The 27,986-nt window shown below is 37.9% G+C and overlaps 1 protein-coding gene across 4 annotated transcripts in view; it reads right to left on the bottom strand.

The window, feature by feature from the left end:
* DIAPH2 (diaphanous related formin 2) overlaps window positions 1-27,986 on the bottom strand; it is an 876,560-nt gene that overhangs the window by 812,590 nt on the left and 35,984 nt on the right. For 3 of the 4 annotated variants that reach the window (XM_053916890.1, XM_053916891.1, XM_053916892.1), the window contains exons 2-3: window positions 12,062-12,094; window positions 8,746-8,922 (exon numbers count right to left, since the gene is read on the bottom strand). In XM_053916890.1, the coding sequence (XP_053772865.1) occupies window positions 8,746-8,922; window positions 12,062-12,094 (210 nt within the window). The remainder of the gene's footprint in view (window positions 1-8,745; window positions 8,923-12,061; window positions 12,095-27,986) is intronic. The other variant, XM_053916893.1, reaches the window with a different exon arrangement.

Raw genomic sequence — 27,986 nt, 5'->3', positions numbered from 1 at the left:
CACATTTATACAGTTATTTATACAGAAAGTTTCTATGCCAGGCACTATTCTAGGCATATCATCTCCTTTAATCCTAAAGATAACCATAGGAGGTAGATCCTTTTATACCTTTGTTACAGTTAAGGAAAATAAACTGTGGAGAGGTTTATATAACCTTTGAGAGGTAATGTGATTATTGGCACAGCCAGAAGTCAAATCCAAGTCAGAAATGACCCCAAAGTCCATGTTCATAACCACTACACAATACATGCTTTGTAAAATTAGGAGCCTGGGAGAGGTAGCATAGGTTATTTAGCTTCTGAGGAATATTTCAGAGTTAAAAATCTTATACGGGTAAAATCATTCCCAAGAATGACACAGTTGAAGGCGTGTTCATGCCAATAATTAGCTAAATACATAGGCGCATAGGTCAGAGTTTAGGAAACCAAGGAACTAAGAGCAAAAAAGCATGGGTTATCAATACCATAGTTGAAATCACCAAAATGAATAGAAAGGGAAAAGTCAAAAGGATTACTAGGGGCTTTTATCAAGGAAGGTCAGCAGATAACAGACTTCACAAGAGAAAGGTCTCCTGAAAGATGGTTCCAACTGGCATGGAAGGAGCAGCAGTAAAAAGAGTGTACAAGGGTGGACCACAGGATGAAAAGGAAGAGCTGAAGAGGGTAGGAATGTCAGGACTTGTGTCAGGGGACAAGTCAGAGGCCAGCTGTGGCTAGACAGAAGGGACAGTCAAGGAAAAGTTCAAAGATGAAGGGAATTATTTTGTATTCATTCAACAATTTTCCACTGATATTTTTTTACATTGAAATTTGATTTTTTACCTAGTACCTCATAACTAGTTTATGGAAATATTAAAGATTTATCTTTATCATCATCATACATAGACATGTTTCCTTGTATGGTTATACTATAATTAATACTATAATTGCAGATCATTAAGATTATGTGCTTTATTCTTTGTAAATAATTTTTAAGGATTGTCCTTTCTTTTTTTAATTTTTATTGTTATTCAATTACAGATGTCTGCATTTTCTCCCCATCCCTCTACCCCACCTCAGCCAGTCCCACCTCCCTTCCCCATCTCCACCCTCCCCCTGGATTTTGTCCTTGTGACCTTTATAGTAGCTCCTATAGACCCCTTTCCCCACTATCCCCTCCCCAATTCCCTCTGGCTATTGTTACATTGTTCTTAACTGATATTAATTGAAGGCCTCTTACTTCTTCTTCTAGGCATAAGAGGGAAAGAATGGGGCTGGGGGGAAGGATGGTGACAAACTCCTCCATAATGAGCAGGATAGAAGGGTCTAGATTTTCAGTGACTCTTAACTTTTTATTTTGGTGTGAGTGAAGGGACCATGGAAACTCCTGTGAACTCTAAAACCAGGTAAATAGACATCTACCAAAAAATTTTATAATCATAAGTGGAATAGAATTATAAATCAATGAATCGAATGGATTGGGGGAAGAAGGTAGCGAGATAGGTGGGAGCGGAGTCCACTTCCCCTCGGCACCAGTGAAACACCTAGCTAATCTGAGGAACAGAGTGAAGAGCCAATGGTATTCCAGCATATATGAAGATCGGAGACCAAAGATACAGGACATTGAAAGATCTGACGGTAAGAAGAGTGCTTAAGGACAATAAGGTCCCTGGGACCAGTGTGGGGACCAGGGCGGCTGAAGCCCCGGCCCAAGCACAGGGTCTGCTGCAGGATTCTTGGAAGAGAGCCAGGGTGGGCTGTGTGAGCAGCCAGGTGCTTGTTTGGACCTGGGGGGCTTGAATAGGAAGAATTTCTCAAAAAGAAAAAGAAAATAGAGGCACTCAGCGGCTAGTTAGAGAACTCTCCTCAGCAGCCTCCTCCTCTGGCGCCCCTCCCTCCTCAGCCCCTGGATGGTGAACGTGGGATAAGCAGCCCTGGCGCTCACCTGAAGCCCGGTTGCGCGCACCCAGATTAGCGGACTGGGGGCCCACAACTGAAACCCCAGCTGGCCGCCCACACCTGAAACCTCGGGTGGGTGCACAGCAGGAACAGAGGCTAGCTGCCCCACGCACAGGCCCTAAACAGCAGATCGGCTGATCAACGGCCTGGCTGCCTGCGAGTGACCACACCTAAAAACACTGGTTCTGAACAACTCCTACCTAGCCCCTGCCCACAGAGCCCTGCAGGGCCTACTGGCTCTCTAGGACGAAGGCAACACCCAGCAGAGGGGAGCTACAGGGCTAGGGGAGACTGAATTCCCTGGAATGACTAGACCCAGTAGGGGCTGAACTACCCCATAGCAGCACTGAGAGCCCCTAGCATCTAAGACAGCAAACAGCAAGAAAGGAGAGTGTGAGTTGGCCCTAACTGGTGCAACTCAAGGGCAGCACAACTGGTGAACTAAAGGCCTAGTGGGGAGCAGAAGGACCCTGAGGAACTGGACTGGAGGCTGAAAAACAGCGAAGAGTGTGGCTCAGGATGGGAGAAAAGTGAAACCAATCCTTCCAACCACCCCCTCCCGTTCCACAGACAGGAAGACCACCAGAACTAACCTGACCGGTTTAAAGCCAGCAGAAGACTTTTTTTTTTTTCTTTCCTCCTATCCCCCTGAATTCCTTCTTCCTTTCTGTCATTCTTTCTTTTTTTATTCCTTCATCCTTCCATCCTTTACCTTTTTTATTCCTTCTTCCTGCCTTCTTTTATTCTTTCATTTTAATTTTTGTTAAAATTCCTTCTAATCTTGCCTCAGATCTTTCTTTATTCCTCCTTCCTTCCTTTCTTTCCTTTTCTATTCCCTTTTTCCCTCCTTCCCTTCACCTTTCCCGCCACCCCCGGCTTTCTCTTTTCCCCACAGGTGAGACAATAAAACCTGGAGTGCTGAAAAGACCAGAGTTAGACCGTGTTACACCCATAAACATCAGCTCAAGACCAGTGAGCACAGGAGATTAAGGAGAGAGCACCACTGAATCCCATTGACATTCTACCATAGACGTTCATATCATAAACCCAAGGAGTCAGAACAGATCAATTTAAGAAGCAGAGGCTAACAAGAACAGTCTCACAAACAATGGGAAGACAAAGAAACAATCCCCAAATGAAAGGAAAGGAGGAAGCCTCAGAAAGAATGCTAACTGAAAAAGAGGCAACTCAACTATCAGATACTGAGTTCAAAGCAATGGTTAATAGGAAGTTCACTGAGCTCACAGAGACCTACCAGAAACTAAAGGGAAAGTACAATGAACTCACTGCAAACTATATTAACATGAAAAAGGAAATAGAAACTATCAACAAGGGCCAAGAGGAAATGAAGAATACAATTTCTGAATTGAAGAACATAGTAGAAGGAATGAAAAGCAGACTTGATGAAGCAGAAGATCAGATCAGCGAGCAGGAGGACAAACTAGAAAAAAACACCCAGAAAGAGCAAGAAAAGGAAAAGAGGCTCAGAAAGAATGAAGACGGATTAAGGGAAATGCAGGACAACATGAAACGTAACACTATCCGTATAATAGGGACACCAGAAGAAGAAGAGCAAGGGATAGAAAACCTGTTTGAAAAAGTAATGATGGAAAATTTCCCTAATCTGAGGAGAGAAAAAGTCACCCAAGTTCAGGAAACACAGAGAGTCCCAAGCAAGAGAAACCCAAAGAGGCCCACTGCAAGACACATCATCATTAAAATGGCAAAATTCCAAGACAAAGAGAGGATCTTAAAGGCAGCAAGGGAGAAACAGGAAGTAACATACAAGGGAACCCCAGTAAGGTTAGCAACTGACTTCTCAATGGAAACGCTCAAAGCCAGAAGAGAATGGCAAAAAATATTCCAAGTAATCAGAACCAGAGGCCTGCAACCAACACTACTTTACCCAGCAAGGCTCTCAATCAAGATAGAAGGCCAAATAAAGAGTTTCCCAGACAAAAGAAATCTAAAAGAATACACTTCCACCAAACCAGCTCTGCAAGAGATGCTAAACGGACTGCTTTAAGGAAAGAAAGGATAACAGAAAGAGAGAGGAACATAAGTAGGAAAAAATGGCAATAAATAACTACCTATCGATAATAACCTTAAACGTAAATGGATTAAATGCTCCAAGCAAAAGACGTAGAATAGCAGAATTGATAAGAAAACATGGCACACACATATGCTGCCTACAAGAGACCCATCTCAGGAAAAAAGACCTACACGGACTGTAAGTAAAGGGCTGGAAAAATTTTTCCAAGCAAACGGACGGGGACAAAAAGCAGGAGTAGCAATACTCATATCAGACAAAATAGACTTCCAAAGAAGGGCCATAAACAGAGACCCAGAAGGTCACTTCATAATACTCAAAGGAAGAATCCACCAAGAAGACATAAACATTATAAATATATATGCACCCAACATAGGAGCACCCAAATACATAAAGAAAATCTTGGAGGACTTCAAGAAAGATATTGACAGCAACACAATGATACTAGGGGACTTTAACACCCCACTATCAAAAATGGACAGGTCTTCCAAACAAAATATCAACAAGGATATTGTGTCACTTAACAATACCTTAGAGGAAATGGACTTAACTGATATTTATAGAGCTTTTCATCCCAAAGAAGCAAAATACACATTCTTTTCAAGTGTACATGCAACATTTTCAAAGATAGACCACATGATAGGACACAAAGCAAGCCTCAAAAAATTCAAGAAAATTGAAATCATATCAAGCATCTTCTCTGACCACAAGGGACTGAAACAGGAAACCAACCCCAAAGGAAAAAACCTCAAACACTCAAAATCATGGAAACTGAATAACATGCTATTAAATAATGAATGGGTCAAGAACGAGATTAGGGAAGAAATCAAAAACTTTCTGGAAACAAATGAAAATGAACTCACAACAACCCAAAACCTATGGGACACAGCAAAGGCCATCCTGACAGGGAAGTTCATACCAATACAGGCCTACCTTAAAAAGATAGAAACGTTTCAAACAAACAGCCTAATCCTATGCCTACAAGAACTCGAGGAACAACAACAAAGACAGCCCAGAGCAAGCAGAAGGAAGGAAATAAACAAGATCAGAGCAGAGTTAAATGACATAGAGATAAAAAGCACAATTCTAAGGATCAATGTATCCAGGAGCTGGCTCTTTGAAAAGATAAACAAAATCGACAAGCTTTTAAGTAGGTTCATCAAGAAAAAAAGAGAGAGGATCCAAATAAACACAATTAAAAATGAAAGAGGAGAGATTACAACTGATACCAAAGAAATACAAAAGATTGTAAGAAATTACTATGAAGAACTGTATGCCAAGAAATTTCAAAACCTAGGTGAAATGGACACATTTCTAGAAAAATATGATCTTCCAAAACTGAATGAAGAAGCAGAAAACCTGAACAGACCAATAACAGCAGACAAAATTGAAGCAGTCATCAAAAAAGTCCCAACACAAAAGCCTTGGACCAGATGGTTTCACAGGAGAATTCTACAAAACATTTAAGGAAGAGATAACCCCTATCGTTCACAGACTATTCGAAAAAACCCAAACTGATGGAAGACTCCCAAACTCTTTTTATGTAGCCAGCATCATCCTAATCCCAAAGCCAGATAAAGACACAACGAAGAAAGAAAAATTCAGGCCAATATCGCTGACGAACATAGACGCTAGAATTCTCAACAAAATATTAGCAAACCGCATCCACCAATACATTAGAAAGATCATACACCATGACCAAGTGGGATTCATCCCAGGGATGCAAGGATGGTACAATATTCGCAAATCAATAAACATAATACATCACATCAACAACAGCAAAGACAAAAATCACATGATCATATCAATAGATGAGGAAAAAGCATTTGATAAGATATAGCACCCATTTCTGATAAAAAACACTCAGCTAAGTGGGAATAAAGGGAGCATTCCTCAACATAATAAAGGCCATATATGAGAGACCTACAGCCAACATCATACTCAATGGACAAAACCTTAGAGCTTTGCCACTAAGATCAGGAACAAGACAAGGATGCCCTCTCTCACCACTCCTATTCAACATACTACTGGAAGTCCTAGCCACAGGAATCAGACAAGAAAAATCAATACAAGGCATCCAAATAGGAAAGGAGGAAATGAAACTGTCACTGTTTCTAGATGACATGATAGTGTACATGGAAAATCCTATAGACTCCACCAAAAAACTGCTCGATGTAATAAATGAATTTGGCAAAACAGCTGGATATAAAGTTAATATTCAGAAATCAAAGGCATTCCTGTATACAAACAATGAAACTGCAGAAATCAGGGAAAAAAAAATCCCATTTGATATAGCAACAAGAAAAATAAAGTACCTAGGAATAAACCTAACCAAGGAGGTAAAAGACCTGTACTCAGAAAACTACACAACACTGAAGAAAGAAATTAAGGAAGACACAAACAAATGGAAGCATGTACCATGCTTATGGATTGGAACAACTAAAATCATCAAAATGGCCATACTACCCAAAGCAATTTATAGATTCAATGCAATCCCTATTAGAGTACCCATGACATATTTCACAGACATAGAACAAACATTTCAGAAATTGATATGGAACCATAAACGACCCCAAATAGCTGCAGCAATTTTGAGAAAGAAGAAAAAAGCAGGAGGGATCACAATACCTGATATCAAACTGTATTACAAGGCCATTGTAATCAAAACAGCCTGGCACTGGCATCAAAACAGGCACATACACCAATGGAATAGAACAGAGAGCCCAGAAATAAACTCATGTCTTTACGGTCAATTAATATTTGACAAAGGAGGCAGGAGCATAAAATGGAGCAAAAAAAGCCTCTTCAACAGAATGTGTTGGGAGATCTGGATCTCTACGTGCAAAAAAATGAAACTCGATCGATCACCAAGTTACGCCATACACAAAAATAAACTCAAGATGGATAAAAGACGTAAATATAAGTTGTAATGCCATAAAAGTCCTAGAGGAAAACATTCGCAGGAAAATCTCAGACATTCCATGCAGCAACATCCTCACAGACATGTCCCCTAAAGCAAGGGACATAAAGGAAAGAATAAACAAATGGGACCTCATCAAAATAAAAAGCTTCTGCATGGCTAAAGAAAACAGCACTACATTACAAAGAGAACCAACAGTATGGGAAAACATATTTGCCAATGATACCTCAGACAAGGGCCTGATCTCCAAAATATATAAAGAACTCACATGACTCCACTCCAGGAAGACAAACAACACAATTAAAAAATGGGCAAAGGACTTGAACAGACACTTCTCCAAGGAAGACATACAGAGGGCCCAGAGACATTTGAAAAGATGCTCAGCATCACTAGCCATCAGAGAGATGCAAATTAAAACCACAATGAGGTACCATCTCACACCAGTCAGAGTGGCCAACATAAACAAATCCACAAACAAATGTTGGAGAGGATGTGGAGACACGGGATCCCTAGTGCACTGCTGGTGGGAATGCAGACTGGTGAGGCCACTGTGGAAAACAGTATGGAATTTCCTCAGAAGACTAAAAATGGAACTGCCCTTTGACCCAGCAATTCTGCTGCTGGGATTATACCCTAAGAACCCTGAAACACCAATCCAAAAGAACCTGTGCACCCCAATGTTCATAGCAGCACAATTTACAATAGCCAAGTACTGGAAGCAACCTAAGTGCCCATCAGCAAACAAGTGGATCCAAAAACTATGGTACATTTACACAATGGAATTCTACGCAGCAGAGAGAAAGAAGGAGCTTATACCCTTTGCAACAGCATGGATGGAACTGGAGAGCATTATGCTATGTGAAATAAGCCAGATGGTGAGCGACAAATACCATATGACCTCACCTTTAACTGGAACATAATCAACAAAAGAAAAAAGCAAACAAAATATAACCAGAGACATTGAAGTTAAGAACAATCTAACAATGGTCAGGGGGGAGTAGGTAGGGGACAGTGAGGAGAGGGGATTACAAGAACTACTATAAAGGACACATGGACAAAATCAAGGGGGAGGGTGGAGGTGGGGGAGGGAGTGGGGTTCAGCTGGGTTGGGGTGGAGGGATGGGGAGAAAAGGCACACAACTGTAGTTGAATAACAATAAAACATTAAAATTATTAAATAAATAAATAAATAAATAAATAAATCATGAGTAAGGGTCTCCACTTCTTTTCTGGTCAAGTAAACCAATGTAACACAGCCCAAATCCTCATCTCTCCCGTGTCCTATTATAAACTATTGAACAGTCAAAATACTGTAGCTACTATCTATTATAATAATGTAGACCACAAGCTATAAAATATAAACAACATGCTAGGAAATATTGGTTGTATGAATGTTGCTATAGAACAAACTTGAAGGAATGAATTCCTTTGTTCCCATTACTGTTTTTATACCTTGTTTCCTCCCAACTCTATTTCATATACCCAGCAAGATACCTTATGCAGCAAAGAGAACTCAGTCCTGTTATGCTTTCTAGAAACAGGAACAAAATTAGTTAACTGAAAGATTGATTTGATGTGCCAGAGCCTAAAAACTACTAGAAAACAAAAGCGAATAAGACAGCCCCTGCTTTTAGGAGCTCGTACTGCAAGAAATAAGTATGAATGTTTAGCTCAAAAAAACCCAGAAACTTTTGAAAATAGTCCTGCTGTATCAACAAGTTTATGGTCTCTCCTTTATGTCATTATAAACATAGTCCATACAAACATACCTACTTAAAGCCCAGTTATTCTGGGCATACACATTTTAAAATTACAACAAAATTAGGGGTCGACCTTACCATCATTTTTTCAAAGAGATCCAGTACTTCCTTTTCTGACAAATTAAAAGATCGTTCATCGTATAATGGCTGAGGTGCTGGAAATTCACTCATTGCAACTTGAGAATCAGTAGGATGTTGAATAAAATGTTTCTCTTTTTTGACAGTAGATTTCCTGAAACTTGTAATTCGGTCACGCTGCAAAGAGGAAAAAAAAAAAAAATAAGCAAATAAGCCCTAAAAAAGAGATCAAGAATCACAAACATGGAGAACTGAAAAATCAAAATGACACTTAGTATGATATTATTTTAAGCAGCAAGCTGTAATTAGAGATTGTACTATTTTGAAACCCTGAAGTAGCTCTTCAGCCTCAGCAGTCTGAGGGATGGAAAGTATTCCTCAGAAGTTAAAACTTAGTCCTTTCTCATTAGTTTTTGCACAGGAAGTAGGTACACAAAAGTCCTGCATCAAAGTCACGTGGTAGTTTCCAGAAGAATGTCTCCGTTGGCAACTTTCAAACCATAAGAAAAAGAGAAAGAAAATGAAAAGAGCTTCCAATATCCAATTATAAGGGGAAATTATAGTAATGCTTCTCTTCTTCAAAGCGCCAAAAGTTGTGGCAAGTACCTGTGAATACTTTGCCAGTGCAGCAGTAGATGTAATGGGTAAGAAGAGCACAGACCCTGAAGCCCGACTACCTAGGTATGAATCTGCCTTTCCCTAGCTCAGTTAGCCTGTGCAAACCAGCTGGTCTCCCTGTTTCCTCATCTCTAAAATAGCAATAATGACTTCATGTATGTTACATAAATAAATAATGATAGTACCTACACCACAGGGTTAATGTGAGATTTAAATAAGTTGATATGTTTAGTGTACTTAGCTATTTATTATTATTGTTCTTACTACTATTATTACTTCTCCTCCCTTCTTCTTCCCTAAAAAGTGGGACTAAGAAGACATCACCTTTTCCATTTACTGGATACACAACATAAAGAGAAGTATCTTCATCCTGAAAAAACTATTATGGAGAACTTGCTACTTCATGGATATTGACTCTGAACCATTGATCCCATGTACAATCTCTAGTAATTAGCATGTTATTTCACAGGAAGTGGGTTAACAACTCCAGCTACATCTGAACAGGCCATTCTGTTTTAAACCACAAAACATTAGACATCAAAAATTAGCAATTACCATAAAACTGAATGCAACTCAGTTTTATTCTGGTTTCTGTTAGGAAATCACATGCACCCTGTCAGCTCATGTTAAACAAGCAGAAATGCGTTACGTGCGAGGACAGCACATCTTCAGTGACACATAACTGAGCCTTATAAATTACTTCAACAATACAAAAAGCATCAAGAAGTTAATACCACACCTTATGTAAATTTCTGTTGACCCCCATTAAAAAAAAAACATAGTTTTCATTTTGATTCAAAAAACACTTTTTTTTAAAAGGTGTATTTTGAAAGAAATATGAGCAGTTTTAAGCAGCTTATTTAGGATTACAAAAATTATTTTAGTACATGCTTGCTTACAAAGAGATTATATAAATCATAATATTTTAGAACTGGAAAGAAACTTGAAAAATCATCTAGACCAACTCTCTCATTTCACAGAAGAAGTGACTTGCTAAATTCATGAGTCCCTGGTTCCTATCCCAGTGTTCACAGTAGGATTCATTTTTTTTAATCATCTTCAACTATGTCTTCAAATTTTCTTTTAATTCTTTGAGGAAAATTAAATTGGTTTAGATATGTTGTATATCTTCAAACAATTCCAGTTAAAAAATATTAAGTAATCCCAAATAAGCTGAATACATATCCAACAGACAAACTTAACTAAAAGATATGGACATAAAAGCATTTAAATATGCAATCAACCATTAAATCAACTGTTCCTGTCCTGTCGTATCACTTAATATTTAACTTTTCAGTGCTGGCTTTTCTACTGAATAGCATTGTTTACATACATATTTGATCTTCCACTATCCCCTTCATTTTTATATAGAAAATTGGCTTTTGCTTTCATCTGGATCCTGATAAGAAAATAAAGCTAAGCCACATATTTTCACCTCCTTAAATCATTAACAATATTTAACATTATTTGTAGATAGGTAACTTCACCAAGTAAAAAACTGGCATTGCTTAAAACACCATTTTTTAAAGTTTAGCTATAAAAGGGCACATTTAAATTTTAAAGCCCATAACTTTTGAAGTTTCACTATGATTGATTCAGCCCAAAAAACACTTAAGGATTTTAAAATCTGACATAATTAACTTAATTTCCTTTCTATTTTACAATAATTTCTTCCAATATTCACATTAATAGTTAACATATGCACAGTTAATTTACTTGGCTACAAAGAAAAAACGTTTTCCAGAATGATATTCACATAGAGACAAAACAAATTTGGTTAAAATATATGAGGTCTGTCTGGGAAAAGTCCAACCATTATTAATATGATGAGAATGGTTTACTCAGCATCGATGTAACCTGATAGCCAAGGAGAGTGGACTGGAATGTGCATGTGTGAACAATGACGACTTCAGTGCACTAGTCAGTGGGGGCAGTAGATGCCATGAAGTAAGCCTGTGTACTGTGTGGCCGTCACATTCAAAATGAATGAGGGTGTAGAGCAACAAAACCATATCAAATTTTGCATGAAGCTTGAATATTCCTCTGCAAAAACTATCTGGATGATTCAGAAGTCCTCAGAAGGCCACAGCTATGGGCAACTGGTGATGGGCAGCTTCATCTCAACAACGTGCCCACTCATGCATCACATCTCCTGCAGAGATTTTTGGTGAAACATCAAATCGCCCAGGTGACTCAGCCCCTCTACAGCCAGATTTGGCGCCCTGTGACTTTTGGCTTTTCCCAAAATTAAAATGACCTTTGAAAGGGAAAAGATTTCATACCATCAATGAGATTCAGAAAAATATGACAGGGCGGCTGATGGTGATTGGGAGAACAGTGTGAGATCCCAAGGTGCCTACTTTGAAGGGGATTGAGGTGTCATTGTTTCTACATTCAATGTTTCCTGTATCTTCCTCAATAAATGTCTCTATTTTTCATATTACATGGCTGGATAACTACTGGACAGACCTTGTATATCAAGATGATAATATCCAAATTTTGTTGAGATTTTCTATCATTGTTTATGTTAATATTCAAACAAAAAGTTGTATCTATTGAAAATTCTTCCATTCTACTGTAATTTGTAAACATCCAAACACTCTACATCTTTTGCATATCAATGCTTTAATGTCCACTCACTTTAGTAAGAAGGCAACATGCATGAGTATGTAATAACATGCTACTAAGACCACCTTACCACATCATCTGCCAAAGTTTTTATTTGAATGTTCTATTAAAACCAAAAGGAAAAAAAAAACTGTCAATATGAGAAATTCACTCAGAAAACAAGAAAATAATACTGGGATGATTCCCATTTTTTATTTTATCAAGTATAACTAGTCAAAAAGAATCAGTTTAAATATATAAACAAGTACATTTTTTTACAAAAGGAAAAAACTCAACTTTTAAAAAATATATTTATTGATTATGCTATTACAGTTGTCCCATTTCCCCCCCTTCACTCCACTCCATCCTGGACATCCCCTCCCTCCCACATTCCCCCCCTATAGTTCATGTCAATGGGTCATACTTATAAGTTCTTTGGCTTCTACATTTCCTATACTATTCTTACCCTCCCCCTATTTTCCACCTAACATTTATGCTACTTATTCTCTGTACCTTTCTCCCCTCTCTCCCCCTCCCACTCCCCTGTGGATAATACTCCATGTGATCTCCATTTCTGTGGTTCTGTTCCTGTTCTAGTTGTTTGCTTAGTTTGCTTTTGTTTTTGTTTTAGGTGTGGTTGTTAATAACTGTGAGTTTGCTGTCATTTTACTGTTCCTATTTTTTATCTTCTTTTTCTTAGATAAATCCCTTTAACATTTCATATAATAAGGGAATGGTGATGATGAACTTCTTTAACTTGACCTTATCTGAGAAGCACTTTATCTGCCCTTCCATACTAAATGATAGCTTTGCTGGATACAGTAATCTTGGATGTAGATCCTTGCCTTTCATGACTTGGAATACTTCTTGCCAGTCCCTTCTTGCCTGTAAGGTCTCTTTGGAGAAATCATCTGACAGTCTTATGGGAACCCCTTTGTAGGTAACTGTGTCCTTTTCTCTTGCTGCTTCTAAGATTCTTTCCTTCTGTGTAATCTTGGCGAATGTAATGATGATGTGCCTTGGTGTGCTCCTCCTTGGGTCCAGGTCCTTTGGGACTCTCTGAGCTTCCTGGACTTCCTGAAAGTCTATTTCCTTTGCCAGATTAGGGAAGTTCCCCCTCATTATTTGTTCAAATAAGTTTTCAATTTTTTGTTCTTCCTCTTCTCCTTCTGGCACCCCTAAAATTCGGATGTTGAACGTTTATAGATGTCCTGGAGGTTCCTAAGCCTCTCCTCATTTTTTTGAATTCTTGTTTCTTCATTCTTTTCTGGTTGAATGTTTCTTTCTTCCTTCTGATCCACACTGTTGATTTGAGTCCCAGTTTCCTTCCCATCACTATTGGTTCCCTGTATGTTTTCCTTTGTTTCTCTTAGCATAGCCTTCATTTTTTCATCTAATTTGTGACCAAATTCAACCAATTCTGTGAGCTCCCTGATTACCAGTGCTTTGAACTGTGCATCTGATAGGTGGGCTATCTCTTCATTGCTTAGTTGAATTTTTTCTGGAGCTTTGATCTGTTCTTTCACTTGGGACATTTTTTTGTCTTGGTGTGCCTGTTAAGTAAAGGGGCAGAGCCTTAGGTGTTCCCCGGGGCAGGGTAACGCTGGTTGCTGCGCTGTGACACTGTAAGTGGGGGAGGGGCTGAGAGGGAGCAATAGCGCTTGCTCCACTCTCTGCCTGATTTCAGTCACTCCCTCCACTACCCACAATCAAACTGGGCCCCTCTGGTGCTGATTCCTGAGTGGATGGGCTTGTGCATGCTCTAGGCCCCTGTAGGTCTCTCCCATGAACTCTCCTGTGAGGCTGGGAGTTTCTCCTGCTGCCACCTCAACCCCCATGGGCGTTTTCAATCAGAGGTTTGAGGCTTTATTTCCCAGCGCTGGAGCCCTGGGTTGTGTGGTCTGCTTCGCTGCTCCCCTGCCGTTCCTCCCAGTTTATCTGTGCGCGAATGTGGGGCCGCGGGGTCTGCCAGCCGCAGCCTTGCTGTGAGTCCTCTCCGCCCCTCCTACAGGTCTGGATGAATGTTTCTTCTTTATCTCCTTGGGTGTCGGACTTCCATACAGTTCGATTTTCTGTCAGTTCTGGTTGTTTTTTTGTTTTTAAATTATTGTTGTCCTTCTTTTGGTTGTGTGAGGAGGCACCGTGTGTCTACCTATGCCTCCATCTTGGCCCCCACTGAAAAATTCAACTTTTTAAAAATTAAAAGTGAAGGGTTAGGGGTGTCTATTTGTTTTTAAAGATGATGCCCAATGTCCCAACGTCACATTTGGATCAGACATCATGACCACAAAGCTCAAACATGAGAAATGATCAGCAAAGTCATAAGCCCTTTCAAATTCTTCTAAGTTTGTAGAATGAATAATGTTTATATAATATGTAAATTTTTAAAAATACCTAAAACTACATGTGAATAGGAAAAATGTCACATTTAACAATAATGAGATATAATAAAACATTTCAGTCTAGAACTCTGTTACATCTGATGGATTTTAAACGACACCTTTAAAAAGAGTCTAGATAAAATTGAACTTAGTGATTCTGTTAATATATGCCCATTTCTCAAAAACTCCACCTCTTGTTTTTGGATGTGGTTTTCTACTTATAATGCTGAGAATAATTGGAGATGGTGTTTTGTAGTTAATAAAATACAGTAGTTACTGAAAGCTACCATATAACAAACAGTAGCACCATGATTTGAAGAACCAAAATACAGCAATACTCAAATAATAAAGCAGTATTAAAGTAAGCAAAGTAATTTCTAACCATTTAGTAATCCTTCATGATTCAGAAGATACTTCAAGGCCTTATAATAACATACTCTCAGCATGAAGGGCAGTTCTTATTTATTATAAATATGTGTAACTGCCAACTAAGAGACATGGTTAGAGAAGAACAGGTTTTGTTTAAAATGCATGTTAGGAATTGAAATGAAGCCTCCTGCTCTATCCTGGACATTTATTTCCTACAACATAAACTGAACAATATGCATCTAGTTGGTCATGCATGGTCGCATCCCTCTTTACTAAGAAAAATATGATCTCACTGGTGAGGAGAAGTCCATTATGAGTTTTAGGGAAGTTATTTTGTCTTCAAATACCACCAACCAAATGCTGTTGAAGATTTTTCTCCCCTGTATCAGTTGGGACAAATACGCTATTATATGTGCAGTTCATTTTCTAGTTTCAATTCATTGATTCTTTCAGGGATCTACACTTCTATATCTTTATACAATGTCCTCATCACAGCCAGCTGACACCAACCCCAATCAATCTTTACTGTCTAAGAAAAGTAAAATAGGCAGGATTAGTTATATCAGAACTGAACCCATTTTAAGAGAGATCAATTCTCCCTAGGACTATCTCTAATTTTCTCTTTAATTTTCCCAGTGGGTTACTGAAAACAGTTTTACACACAATGACAAGCTTCATGATCTCCTGTAATGTAAAATCAGAGTGCCAAATGTCAAAGTCTCAAAAGTGCCTCAACTACCCTGTTACCATCCAGATATGTACCTGTCCACCAGTATTGCTATTAGATAGATTATACAGTTCTTCAAGCAACTCCTGCTTTTCTTCTCTTCCCTTATGGTAGGGTCATGAACTCAAGATTGGAGTCAGATGTATATCTTCAAAGTGAAGATGTAAATTAGGGAAAAATATGATTTGATTTGGTCCAATTCTCTAAGTTAAGGTACACATATGTTTGAAAAGCTTTAAATCTATATCTCATCAGAGTATATGTTGACAGTTTAATATGGGGGACAGAAATAAGAAAAAAAGTATTGCTAGCTACATTTTTACCTTGTCTTATGGGAAGAGACTTGAATTTTTTCCTCTTTTTTTAAATTAACATATTTCTGTCCTAATATTAAGCACATATTATGAAGTTAGAGATATTAAATTTGGATGGAATTTGAGATCATCAGATCAAAGCCTCTCAATTTACAAATGATGTAACTGCAGCTTGAAGGTAATAAGTGACTTGCCCAAGGACCACAGATCTAGTTATTATTTGATACTAAAACTTAGTCAACACATGATCTTTTCTGTGAGTATAATTAAGCTCTAGGATATTAGGACTGAATTACTGAATTGAAACAGTTTATAGTAATCTCAAATTAACAGATTCCCCCTTTTGGGGTAACTGCCTTTTGCCATCATTACCTAGGGGGTCAAAGCATAATCCCAAAGAACATTCCCCTAGCACCCACAGTCCTTCCCTAGTACATCTTACACATCATCTACTGAACTCAATTTCACCAACATACCTTATATTCTTTGAGTGGCTAATTAATTATTCTCCATATACAAACTATATGCTAATTTAGATTATCCATTCTTTCATAATTCTTAAATTTTACCTTCCTAATTACTCCTTAATATTGCCACAATTCTAAAAGTCAGACCACTTCTAGGTGAGTGGCAGAAGGCAAAAACGGGTATACAATTAATAACTCAATGGAAACACTACATGAGCACAAAGTGGACAAAATGTCTCAGAGGGTCAGGACAGACTTTCAAAAAGGAAAGTAACATTTATTAATGGTTACATCTGCATTCCATTTATCCAGACTTAAGATGTCCATGTCACCTTGCTCTCTTTCCTTTTCTCCATTCCCTACAGCCAACCAACTGTCAAGTCCCATGGTAATCTTTCTGCAGTTCCCTCTTCATCCTCACACAAACCATCCCAGGTTACATTCTAATCAGCAGGCAACAGCCTCCTAATAGTTACCTCTGCTTCCATTCCTTTCTCACTGCTGAAGTCCTCTTCTTAAAGCAGAGATATGGTCCAAGCCACCATCACCTCTTACCTAGATTTCTGGAATAACATCCTAATCTGTCTCCCTGCTTCCACCCCTCATCCTCCTACAGTTAGTTTTAAACAGACCAAAGTGATACTGTTAACAGCAAAATCAGATCATATCACTCCTTTGCTCAAAACCTTCCAATGACTATCTCTTTTCACTGTGAGTGAAAGTCAAAATCCTTACAATGGCCAACAGGGTCCTATTGGTCTGCACAGTCTCTATATGCTTCTGACTTCATCTCCTACTACTGGCCCTTTCATCCACTCTGTTCCCGTCACACTAAGCACCTCGCTTTTCCTCAGTAAGGCAATAAGCCATAGGTGGTAGCTCTTCCGTCTGCCTGGAATGCTCTTTTCCATTATCCACACAGCTTACTCCACCACGATCACCTCCCCTTTTGAGTCTTTGCTCAGTGAAGCCTACTCTGCCCATCCTATTTAAATGGAAACACCTACTTCCTCTGTGCACTCCTGACCTGCCTTACTGTGCTCTACTTTTCCTTGTTTCAGTAGGACTTAATCACATTTTTAACATTGTCTATAATTTATTATTATTATCATTATTTGTCCATGAGCTCCATGAGAAGAGGGATATTCATCTGTTTGGTTCAGGGATGTACTGTGATGCCTAGAGCATTGCTTGGCAAAGGTACACTAAAAATTATAAATGACTATCACACTCCTGTTCATATTCAGTTGCTCCTGATGACCTACAGAGTAAAGACTAATAGCCTTAACATGGCATTCAAAGTCCTGTATTATTCAGCCCTAGTTGTAGTTCTACCTCTCCCCCTCCCTCACGATCCATATGCTATATAAAACAACAATGGAAATCCTAAAATCCTTTCCCCAAATGTATGGCCCAATTATGTCCTGTGTACCCACTATTCCCTCTACCTGAAACACCCATCTAGCTAGATAAATTTTTATTCCTAGAGCTACCCTTGAGTTTAATGTTTGGTTATTGATAAATCAAATCTGAAAAATAATACTGGAGGATTATGGGATTTTTTTAGTGTTTTCTTAAACATTTTTCTTCCTAACAGACATCTTCAAGAATGTTAGAGCACCCTGAGGCACACAGGAAATTATAGTCATGTAAAAAATTATTGCAATTACTTGTGATAGAGAACCATAAAGAAAACACTCCGCTTATGATTTCCTGATTTACAAGTTTCATTCAACTTCAGAATGTATATCTTGTGTAACTATGCACATTTGGCTAACATGGATATTTTCTCATAGATTTCCCTCATGTAAAAATCTACTTGCATAAATATTTTCTTGATACCAATATTTAGAACTCTTCTTCTTAACTGTTAATAAAAAAGAAACAAATGCAGTCTATTTAAAAAGAAAACCTTTTATAAGTGTGGCTCCTCAAAGAGGGATTCAGTTGAGTCCTTATGAAATTGTGTACAGGTAACCATTTCAGGCTATGATTGGGGTGGGAGATATGTATGTAGATCAAGAAGTGGAAGTAAAGAAAATGTACAACGTTTAAGTCAGACCTTAGCTGTGATGAATGACCTTGCCTATATTAGAGACCTCTCCCCCACAGGTTTGCTGCATTCCTTGGAGCCTGCAGATAAGGTGCTACTCAAGACCTGGATGACAGCATCTCCAGAAAGTCAACTGGAAGAAAAGTGGACTGGACCTTGGGATGTACTCCTCACCACCCTCATCATGGTGAAGTTGGCAGGAATAAAACCTTGGATTCATCACACCAGAGTAAAGAAAGCACTGGAAGAAAAATGGACCTCCAAACCTCAAGAAGACCTGAAAGTCATCTTCGAAAAAAATAACTTATGTTTTTTTTTCCTTACCTCTTGTTTAACCCCTTGTTATGGACAACTTATTCCTTTCAAATGGGATGAAAATACTTGGGTATATTTAGCAAAAATGTTCTGAATATTTCTTACTTTTGTCTTACAGGAGGAACTTATGTTAAATAAACTTTCAATTCATGTCCTGTAGGTGTTTGTACTCCCTTGGAAAGCCTCAGAAATTATACTGTGCTTAAGCATATCATAAAGAAGATGACCTACTCTGATATTTGTAATTGGGGACCAGTGGTAACTAGAAGGGACAGGGAAATGCTTTCCTTAAAGGTCGCTAATGTGGCCCCAGCTAGAGGGTGTGCAACTTTCGTCAACTGTACCAAAAACTGTTTTGTGCTCTCAGCAGGTATGGAGATGAATTGCACCACCACCGATGTATGTTACGTTTATGCTCATGTTGAACTGTCCACAGGATGGTTTCTAATATGTGGAAAGACTCTGCTGTTTCAACCTAGCTAATCTTACAGAAATAAGATATTTTAAAACTAACAGTGGAGGAATGATAGGGGATGGAAGTCTTTAGTTTAAGGTAAATAGTTAATAAACCCAGTAGGTAATGCGTATGTCAAAGCTATTGTTTCAGGAACTGCAGATGAGGCCCACCACTCCTGGGAGGGAGAGACAGCCAACCTCCCGGGGCGCAGCTAAAGACCACAGCCTGGGGAACAAGAGGAGGCATCCGGGTCATTGTGTTCCAGGGAGAGACAGACCACCACCAGCCCCTGGGAAGAGCTAACTGCCCAGGGTGAGAATGCTGCAGGGTTGTTGTTGTTTTTTTAATCTAATTTTCCCTGAATTTCAAAACCCCTCACCGCACTTTGTTCTCCATTATAAAAAGGCTGGCTTGGAAAGAAATGTAAGATGGTCCCTTAGGGTATGAACCTGCCCTCTTCTCAGATCGCTGGCCATGTGAATAAAGTGCCCATAAACATTCAAAAAAAAAAAAAAAAAAGGAAAGAAAAAATCTTTAAGTAGATTTGAAGAGCCTGGGTTTCAGAAGGGGTGATTTCTGGCCAATGTACATGAAAAATACATTGAATTATTGTCTCGGTTATAATTATCTCAAATAGAAAATAAATTTCTGCCACACAACTATCTTCCTACAGCAGTCAAAAATTAAAGGCATAAAAGGAGGTGAGAACAACAACAAAAACCAACACCAGCCCTGGCCAGGTTAGACAGTCTACCCAATATGCCAAGTTTGTGGGTTTGATCCCTGGTCAGGACATATACAAGAAGCAACCAATGAATGCATCAATAAGTGCAACATCAATTTGATGTTCCTCTCTCAAAAAGCAAATAAATAAAATTTTGAAGACCAACGCAAAATAGACAAAGTTCAGAGAACTGTAAAGACCTGTTTCTTTGACAAGAATAAATCACAGTCATTTTTATGTAAAGTGACCTTTAAAACATGTTTACGTGGTTGTATTAAAAAGTCTCATTTATAATGATGTTCTACAGGGACAACCTCTCAAATTTTACCTGAAGGAAATTTATACATGTGCATGCATCTCTCTCTCACACCATATGCAAGCAGACATTATGGATTTTACTCCTATGCACAAACTATTGAGTTACAATGGAATTATAAGAAATTACTGAATAACTTTAGTGTTACAACCCTGTTTTAAAAACACTGATTAAAGTAATTATAGTAAGTTTTTATTGTGAAAATCTAGCATTAATGGTCATTAGGATAAGGATATCTCACACCAATAAGTACAGTAACCACATATTTTCATTAAAATCAACTCTGGAAAAGCAGTAAGCTTGTACATTAGTCAAATAATCAGAGTTTATTAAACTTCATTTATAATTAGTTATACTAAATATAACTTAGTACAGTATTATATGAATACTGCACAATTATAAAAGTATCACTCCAAACTCTCAACCCCTTAAGAATAAGAGAAATGGCTGATTTATTTATAAACTCTAACACTTTAGTTCTGATTGAAATGCAACAGTCATTATTGCAAGATGTAAAGCTTCAACTTTCTTATGGCTAATGTTACATGGTGACACAATGTTTTATGAACATCGTACAAATATTCTAGTACCGAAGAAATTGGAGAACTAAATTGCATGTAACTCAAAACTCTCGCCACCAATTCAAAAAACTTAGTCACGCTATTGGACAATTCTTCTCTTTAGAGAAAAAAAAGGTTAAGTTTGCCATCACAATAAAGATTAATGGTCAATTATTTACCCAGCTATGAGTTTCTTGTTCTCTATGTAGGGCAGGGCAATAAGACACAGAAAACCATGTTCAAGTCAACTGAACAAATATTTGAGCATCTACTCTGCACCTGTCAAGTACTGGGTACTAGGAATACAATCATAAACAAAATAAGCATGTGCTCTTCCTTTATGGAGGTTGCAGTTTAGTTGAACATAATATGAGTGAAAGAACAAATCACAATAGAGAAATTCTGAGAGCTCTGATAGGGTAGTACCCTAACATAACCTCCATATAATTTCCATGTTAGAAGAGCCCTTAAGTAAGGCCATCCATATCAACCACTGATCCGGGGTTTGAAATCTCAAGACAACATGCACTGCCCAATACCAATTCAGATCAGCAGCAGTAACAGAAGGAAGTAGTTACTGTTCAATGGCCTACCTTCCAACTTTTCTGATCCTGTATGTATCCTGAACTTTATAAACCAGTAAAAGCAATTAAGCCATTTAACCAGCTGGTAACCAAGCTAAACATTCTTTTCAGGCATTCAAATACTTTATTATACAGATTTTCTAGTTGAGTACCTGCCGGTTAGGTTTCTTACACAGGAAAGCTATATATAATCTGATTTTCAGAAATAAGATCAATGTAGAGGTTTGCTTCTAAGGGAAAAATAAATTTTGGCTTTCAAGATCATTGAACTATTACTGGCTGTATTTAAAATTACTCCAAAACATTCTTTCATCCCCTTTCTAACACAAGACTCATTTCTGGACACCCACATGTAGCCCTAGACACTGTAGTCTTTCAACACCATGGAGGTTAGAAGACAGATCAATGGGCAGTGTGCTAGACACTGGGATTTAAAGTGGCATGGATGTGTTCTTAGAGGGTGGAGGCTAATGGCTGAGAAGATGAGGTTACCGGCATTAAGCTGCTATTCTTCATCTTACTATGCTGTTGTTAGCATCTAAAACTCTCCATTTCATCATTTTAATAAAGCAATACTTTTATATTTTTGTAATCATAAGGATACCATTTCTGAAGTACTGTGAAATCAAAAGCCTCAAATTTTAACCCACCAGAGTTTTCAGCTATTACAAATCAAAAAAATTTTTCCACCATTTTGATGACAAGAAAAAGTTCCTTTTAGGACTTTCTTTTCAAGATGCTGTTTTAATTCAAAACAAACAAAATGTGTATCAGAAATCAAATATGACATCATTGTATAGGGCTTCAGTTTTCTTCATTGATGCAAAAGACCATGTTATTAAACTGGATAAATTTCAGAAATCTGTCGTAACAAGATGTGCTCAATCTTAAATTAAATGTCTTGATATGAACTGCAAATCTTTAACGTACAAGACAGGAGACTGTAATATGGGAATCCAGCAAAGTGTTCTGTGTAACACTCATGTTCAGCTTCAGAGCTATGGGCCAAGTTTTTAGGACATGTATGTTTGCCGCTTGGGTCTTAAAAAAAGTTTACATTAATGAATTGGATGAAGTCACTTAGTACCTGAATTAATCAGAAACAACTGCAGGAATCATCCAGGTTTTTATGAGTAGTAACTTCTTCTGCAGGTATAGAAATCATGTTTATTTGGTTTGTACTAAATCACTTCAAAGGGGAAAATTGTTTGGACATGAAAGTTCTTTCTTAGTCTATGAATAAAAAGCAACAGGAATGAAAACAAAGCTAGTTTTAAATAAGTTTGTACCTTCTCTCTTTTAAACAAAGACAAATGTCTCAACTAAACATTAACATGTTTGAGTATCCATTATACGCCCAGCACTTTATGGCGCACAGAAGTTTAAGAAAGGATTCTGCCCTTAAGGAATCCAGAATATAACCGGGTAACAAAAACTAACTGCATAAAAACAAACAGGTAAGGCCCTAGCCAAGTAGCTCAGTTGGTTGGAGTGTTGCCCCCTTACACCAAGGTTGTGAGTTCCATCCCTGCTGAGGGCACAAACAAGAATCAACCAATTAATATATCAATAAGTATAACAGCAAATCGATGTTTGTTTCTCTCTCTCCTGTCCCCCTAACTGTGATCCCTCTCTCAAATCAATTAATTTTTTAAGCCAAACAGTTAATTAAATGCTAAACTATGAGATTCTGAGGTATGTAGTTCCTCCTCTTCCCTAGGTCCTATCACATGATTGTCTTACTACTTTCACAACATTAACCACTACCTGAATCTATCTTGTTCACTTATTTAGTTATTTGTGTTGTAGCTTCAAAAAAAAAAAAAAAAAAAGGTTCCCTAACAGTAAAGACCACAATTTCCCTGTCTTATTCACTTTTGGATGGTTAACACTTAAAACAGTAGCTGGTACACAATAGCTGCTCCAATATCTGATGACTGAATCAATGTAAGTATTCAGAGAAGAAATAGATAAATGTAGCTTTGTTAAGAAACTATATAAAGAATTGTACTTATGCCCTGGCTGGTGTGGCTCAGTAGATTCAGTGCTGGCCTGCAAACCAAAGGGTCCCCAGTTTGATTCCCAGTCAGGGCACATGCCTGAGTTGTAGGCCAGGTCCCCAGTAGAGGGCGCATGAGAGGCAACCACACGTTGATGTTTCTCTCCCTCTATTTCTCCTTCCCTTCCCCTCTATCTGAAAATAAATAAATAAATAAAATTTAAATTAAAAAGAACCATTTGCTTAAAAAAAATTGTGCCCTAATTGTTGGGTAGGATTTGAATAGCCAGAAATAGGGAAAGAGAAGGAAGTCAGACAGAAGGAGCAGCATTAACCTTTTACTTGAGAGAAGCAGCCTTATGAAACAAAGTTCAAATTGAAGGGTATTCAATTTTGGTCATGTACATTAGGGACAGACTGGAGACAGTCTTGAAAAGCAGAAGGAGTAGGCTAGACTAAGTCTGACAGCCAATGGTAGTCCTTATGATTTCCTGATTCATAGACAAACATGGAGAAGGTGGTATTTGAAAAACATGACTTCAGGTGGTTCGGGTACACCATCTCTTACCTGAAACCCTTGAAGCTGGATATGTTTTGGAATTCAGAGTGTTCCATATTTTAGAAGGGATTATGGTACAGGAACTATCATATACATTATAAAACATACACAGCAGGATCTGTGATACCAACCTAAATCAAATGCACTCAAGGTGAGTAGTGAAACATGAATATTCCACAAATCAGGATAAATAAAAACTAAATACAGCCTCAAGGCAGGTCAGATTTTGTGGCCAAATGGTAAAATTCTGTATTCAGAACTTTCAGATTTTAAAATTTCGCAGAAGCGTTGTAGGCTGTAAAATTGAGGATAGCCTGGAGAAGGAATCAAAGGCTTGAAAGGCAGCTTGTAGACATCAGCAAGTTTGGCCTATTCCACCTACATACTAGCCACCATTTTTCTAAACATTTATTATATGCAGGCACTATGCTAAGAGTTTTACATGTATTGTCTCAGTTAAAACCTCACAGCAATCCTATGATATTGGAATTTACTGTCCTATATTATAGGTCAGGAAATCAAGGTTTACTGTCAGTAAAAAGACATTTGCATCAAGTCAAAGGACAATAAATTGCACAGTTGGAATTAGCATTGAAATCTGAGTAGAATCCAAGCTCTAAAACCTCTATCTACATTCCGAACTTTGTCTGCAAGAGTCTTCATCAGGATAACAATATTGATTACTGACTCCACTCCAGGAAGACAAACAATCCAATTAAAAAATGGGCAAAGAACCTAAACAGACACTTCTCCAAGGAGGACATACAAAAGGCCCAGAGACATATGAAAGGATGCTCAACATCACTAGCCATCAGAGAGATGCAAATTAAAACCACAATGAGATACCTACACACTGGTCAGAATGGCCATCATAAACAAATCAACAAACAAGTGCTGGCGAGTTGTGGAGAAAAGGGAACCCTAGTGCACTGTTGGTGGGATTGCAGACTGGTGCAGCCACTGTGGAAAACAGTATGGAATTTCCTCAGAAAACTAAAAATGGATCTGCCTTTTGACCCAGCAACTCCACTGCTTGGATTATACCCTAAGAGCCCTGAAACACCAATGGAAAAGAACCTGTGCATCCCAATGTTCATAGCAGCACAATTTACAATAGCCAAGTGCTGGAAGCAACCTAAGTGCTCATTATTAAATGAGTGGATAAAGAAACTATCGTACATTACACAATGGAATACCATGCAGCAGAAAGAAAGAAGGAGCTCCTACCCATCAGGATAGCATGGACGGAACTGGAGAGCATTATGTTAAGTGTAATAAGCCAGGGGGTGAAAGACAAATACCATATGATCTCACCTATAAGTAGAATTTAATCAACAAAACAAATAAGCAACCAAAATATAACCAGAGACATTGAAATAAAGAACGAACTGACAGTAACCAAAATGGGGGGGGAGGGGATAATGCGGGGAAAAAGGGAAAGGGTCATCAAGAAACATGAATAAAGGACCCATGGAGAATGCCAACCAATGGGGGTTAGGATCAAGGGTGGAGGTGAGGATGGGTGGGGCAGGGGGGAATGGTGAGGGGAAAATGGAGACAACTGTACTTGAATGACAGTTTAAAAAAATACTGACTAGAGCTCAAGTTCTTTTTCAACCTTGGCCTTTCCATGCTTTGTGCTAAAACTTTGCTGTGCTAACAGTGCTCACCCCACATCTCCCCCTTCTTCATCCGCCATCTCCTACTCAGCCTTTCTGGTCTTAGCTGAGGTTATAGTTGGTCCTCTTATAGTCTCCCATGGTTCCCAACTTCTCCTTTTGTAATACAATCCTGATTATCAAACTACAATTCCCTATAAGTGCTGGTCTTCCCAGCTATACTGTAAACTCGGTGTAGTAGGTACGAGGTCCCTCTGGGTCCCAACTGTGTCCTCAGTGTTTTTGCACTGTTTCAAAGGTGTTGTGGCTGACTGAATTCGAGAGAGGGGTAGGGGAGAAGAGAGCGAAAGAGAGATGCCATTGTGAGCGGGTAAGAGCTTAGACTAGGATGGTAGCAATAGAAATAAAAAAGGCAGTTACTATATACAATTTTGTTTGAAACTACACTTGTTATTGAAGCAATGTCAATATGATTATTGTTTGTAATTAATAGAGTAATTTAATATCTGTTGCCGTGATTACCATCTTTATAGCACACAAAAAAATCTCTAAATGTCTATGATTATCACTCTGGAGATACATAGCAAATCACTGTGAGGTGATGTATCTACTTCAAGTAGCTTTTATAAATAACCACATCATTCAGTTTTCTGATGTAGCTTCAAAATTAATCTGACAAAACAGAATGATTCACTCCTTTAAAGACTCAAGAGTATGAATCTTCTAAACTTGAAAATTATACCTGAGTTGTGAATAAGGTATTATTATAACATACTTTTGGTAGGAAAAGATATATATACCAACCAATGATTTAAGTTAAATTTCACTATTGGTACTTTTAACCAATATTCTTGAATTTGCAAATAATTCCCAATTCAGCAACAGGTTGTGGTCTAAAATTTCATTTGTATGTCAGTTGTTTCCTCCCGGAACATGTTTCCAAAGATACAACTAATAAAAGTGGTTCCAAAGTGAAAGTAGATAATCCTTTCCCTATGGAACACAAACACTTCTTATTTAGACGCGTACAGTAACTTTTTAAATAACCAAATATTATAACAAACAATGAATACTTTAAAACTTATGCAAAACATGATTATATGGTAGGCAAAAATGATGTAAAATGTCAGGAAACTTAAAAAAGATCTTTGAAAGAATTTAAGACTAACAAAATATTATTAAATTTTGTAACATTCATTTTCCCCCACTGGCTTCAGACTCTATGCTGAGTAGTGATAACTCCTTTTAAACCTTTTGTCCCATAGTGTTCCTTAAATTTTCACTTAGTTTTAATTTGGATAAGGGATTCTATCTAAATATAGTGACAAATTCTTTCCAAGTAAAATAAAGAACACACTGCACAAATATTTCATTTGTGTCACTATGTTTTATGAACTCTATCATAACAAAGTAACAGGTAGTTTTAAATTGTTGATATTTTTATGATTTTAGGCAAAGCAATAATTGTATTAGAACTTGAATTTCTTCTACTCTAACAGTGTTTATTCCACAACGGACTCTTCATTTTTTGAGTTAACTGAGGAGGAGGAAGAATCGCAAATAAGTCAGCAACTATACTTAGCCCTTCAGGCTTTCTATGCAGTGTATGCTCACTATACCATTTACAATATAAAAAACGATTAACTGTACGCCCCTTTGCCTGAAAAATTACAGGCAACCCAAGAACGAACAAAATGGTCCTTACACACGTACAAGTCAAAGCAGATGATTCTTTTTTTTTCTTTATATTGCAAAAACACAGAAATTTTTCAGATGTAGAAACAGTTTTTCCCCCTTTCCAGCCAGACTTTAAGATAACAGTGGTGTCCCCTATACATCAATATGTAGATCATACTTTGCACAAAGCTGAAAAATGTGACAGGGCTAGTAATAATACCTTGTTGCAATTCTTTGACTTTGCTGACCATCAAAATCAAGTCCTTTCATGGTGGTTCCTAGCAAACACTGAGAAATACATATATATCTCTGCACATCTTAAACTGATCAAGAACACTCAGATTATGTATGACAGATGCTCTCTGACAAAACGGAACATCGAAGACACACAGGCTACATTTGGTAAGTTCTGAACCTATTTTAATAGCAATTTGTTTTCAAATTTCTATTTTCTTCACTGTTGAGTAATTTGGTTTTATAACAGTTTAGCAAATTAAGGATTAGAAAGTTTGGAAATGTTACTATGCAACTGACAGAAAGATTTATAATCAGTAGATCACTGAAATACAAATATAGATGTGCTTAATATTTATAGAATTTCTCTTACTGCGCTGTCATGAGTTCTAGCTCCAAATTAATGAGCCAGCACAAGAATCATAGCCAGGTTTTTCATAATATTCCTAAATTGAGTTCTCTTAAAATATCATGCTATTTGGTAACAATATTATACTTATGTTAAACGAAATTACTTATTTAATGGCCGTAATCAATACTACTGAAGTTTTCAATACACATAAGAGCCTTTATACCCCTGATCAAGACACAGACTCAGGCCCTAGGTGGGTGGCTCAGTTGGTTGGAGCATCATCCTGTGCACCAAAAGGCTGTGCGTACA

Source organism: Desmodus rotundus, chromosome X (genome assembly GCF_022682495.2).
Source record: "Desmodus rotundus isolate HL8 chromosome X, HLdesRot8A.1, whole genome shotgun sequence".
Lineage (NCBI taxonomy): Eukaryota > Metazoa > Chordata > Mammalia > Chiroptera > Phyllostomidae > Desmodus > Desmodus rotundus.
This window is presented reverse-complemented; position numbering and strand designations above follow the sequence as displayed.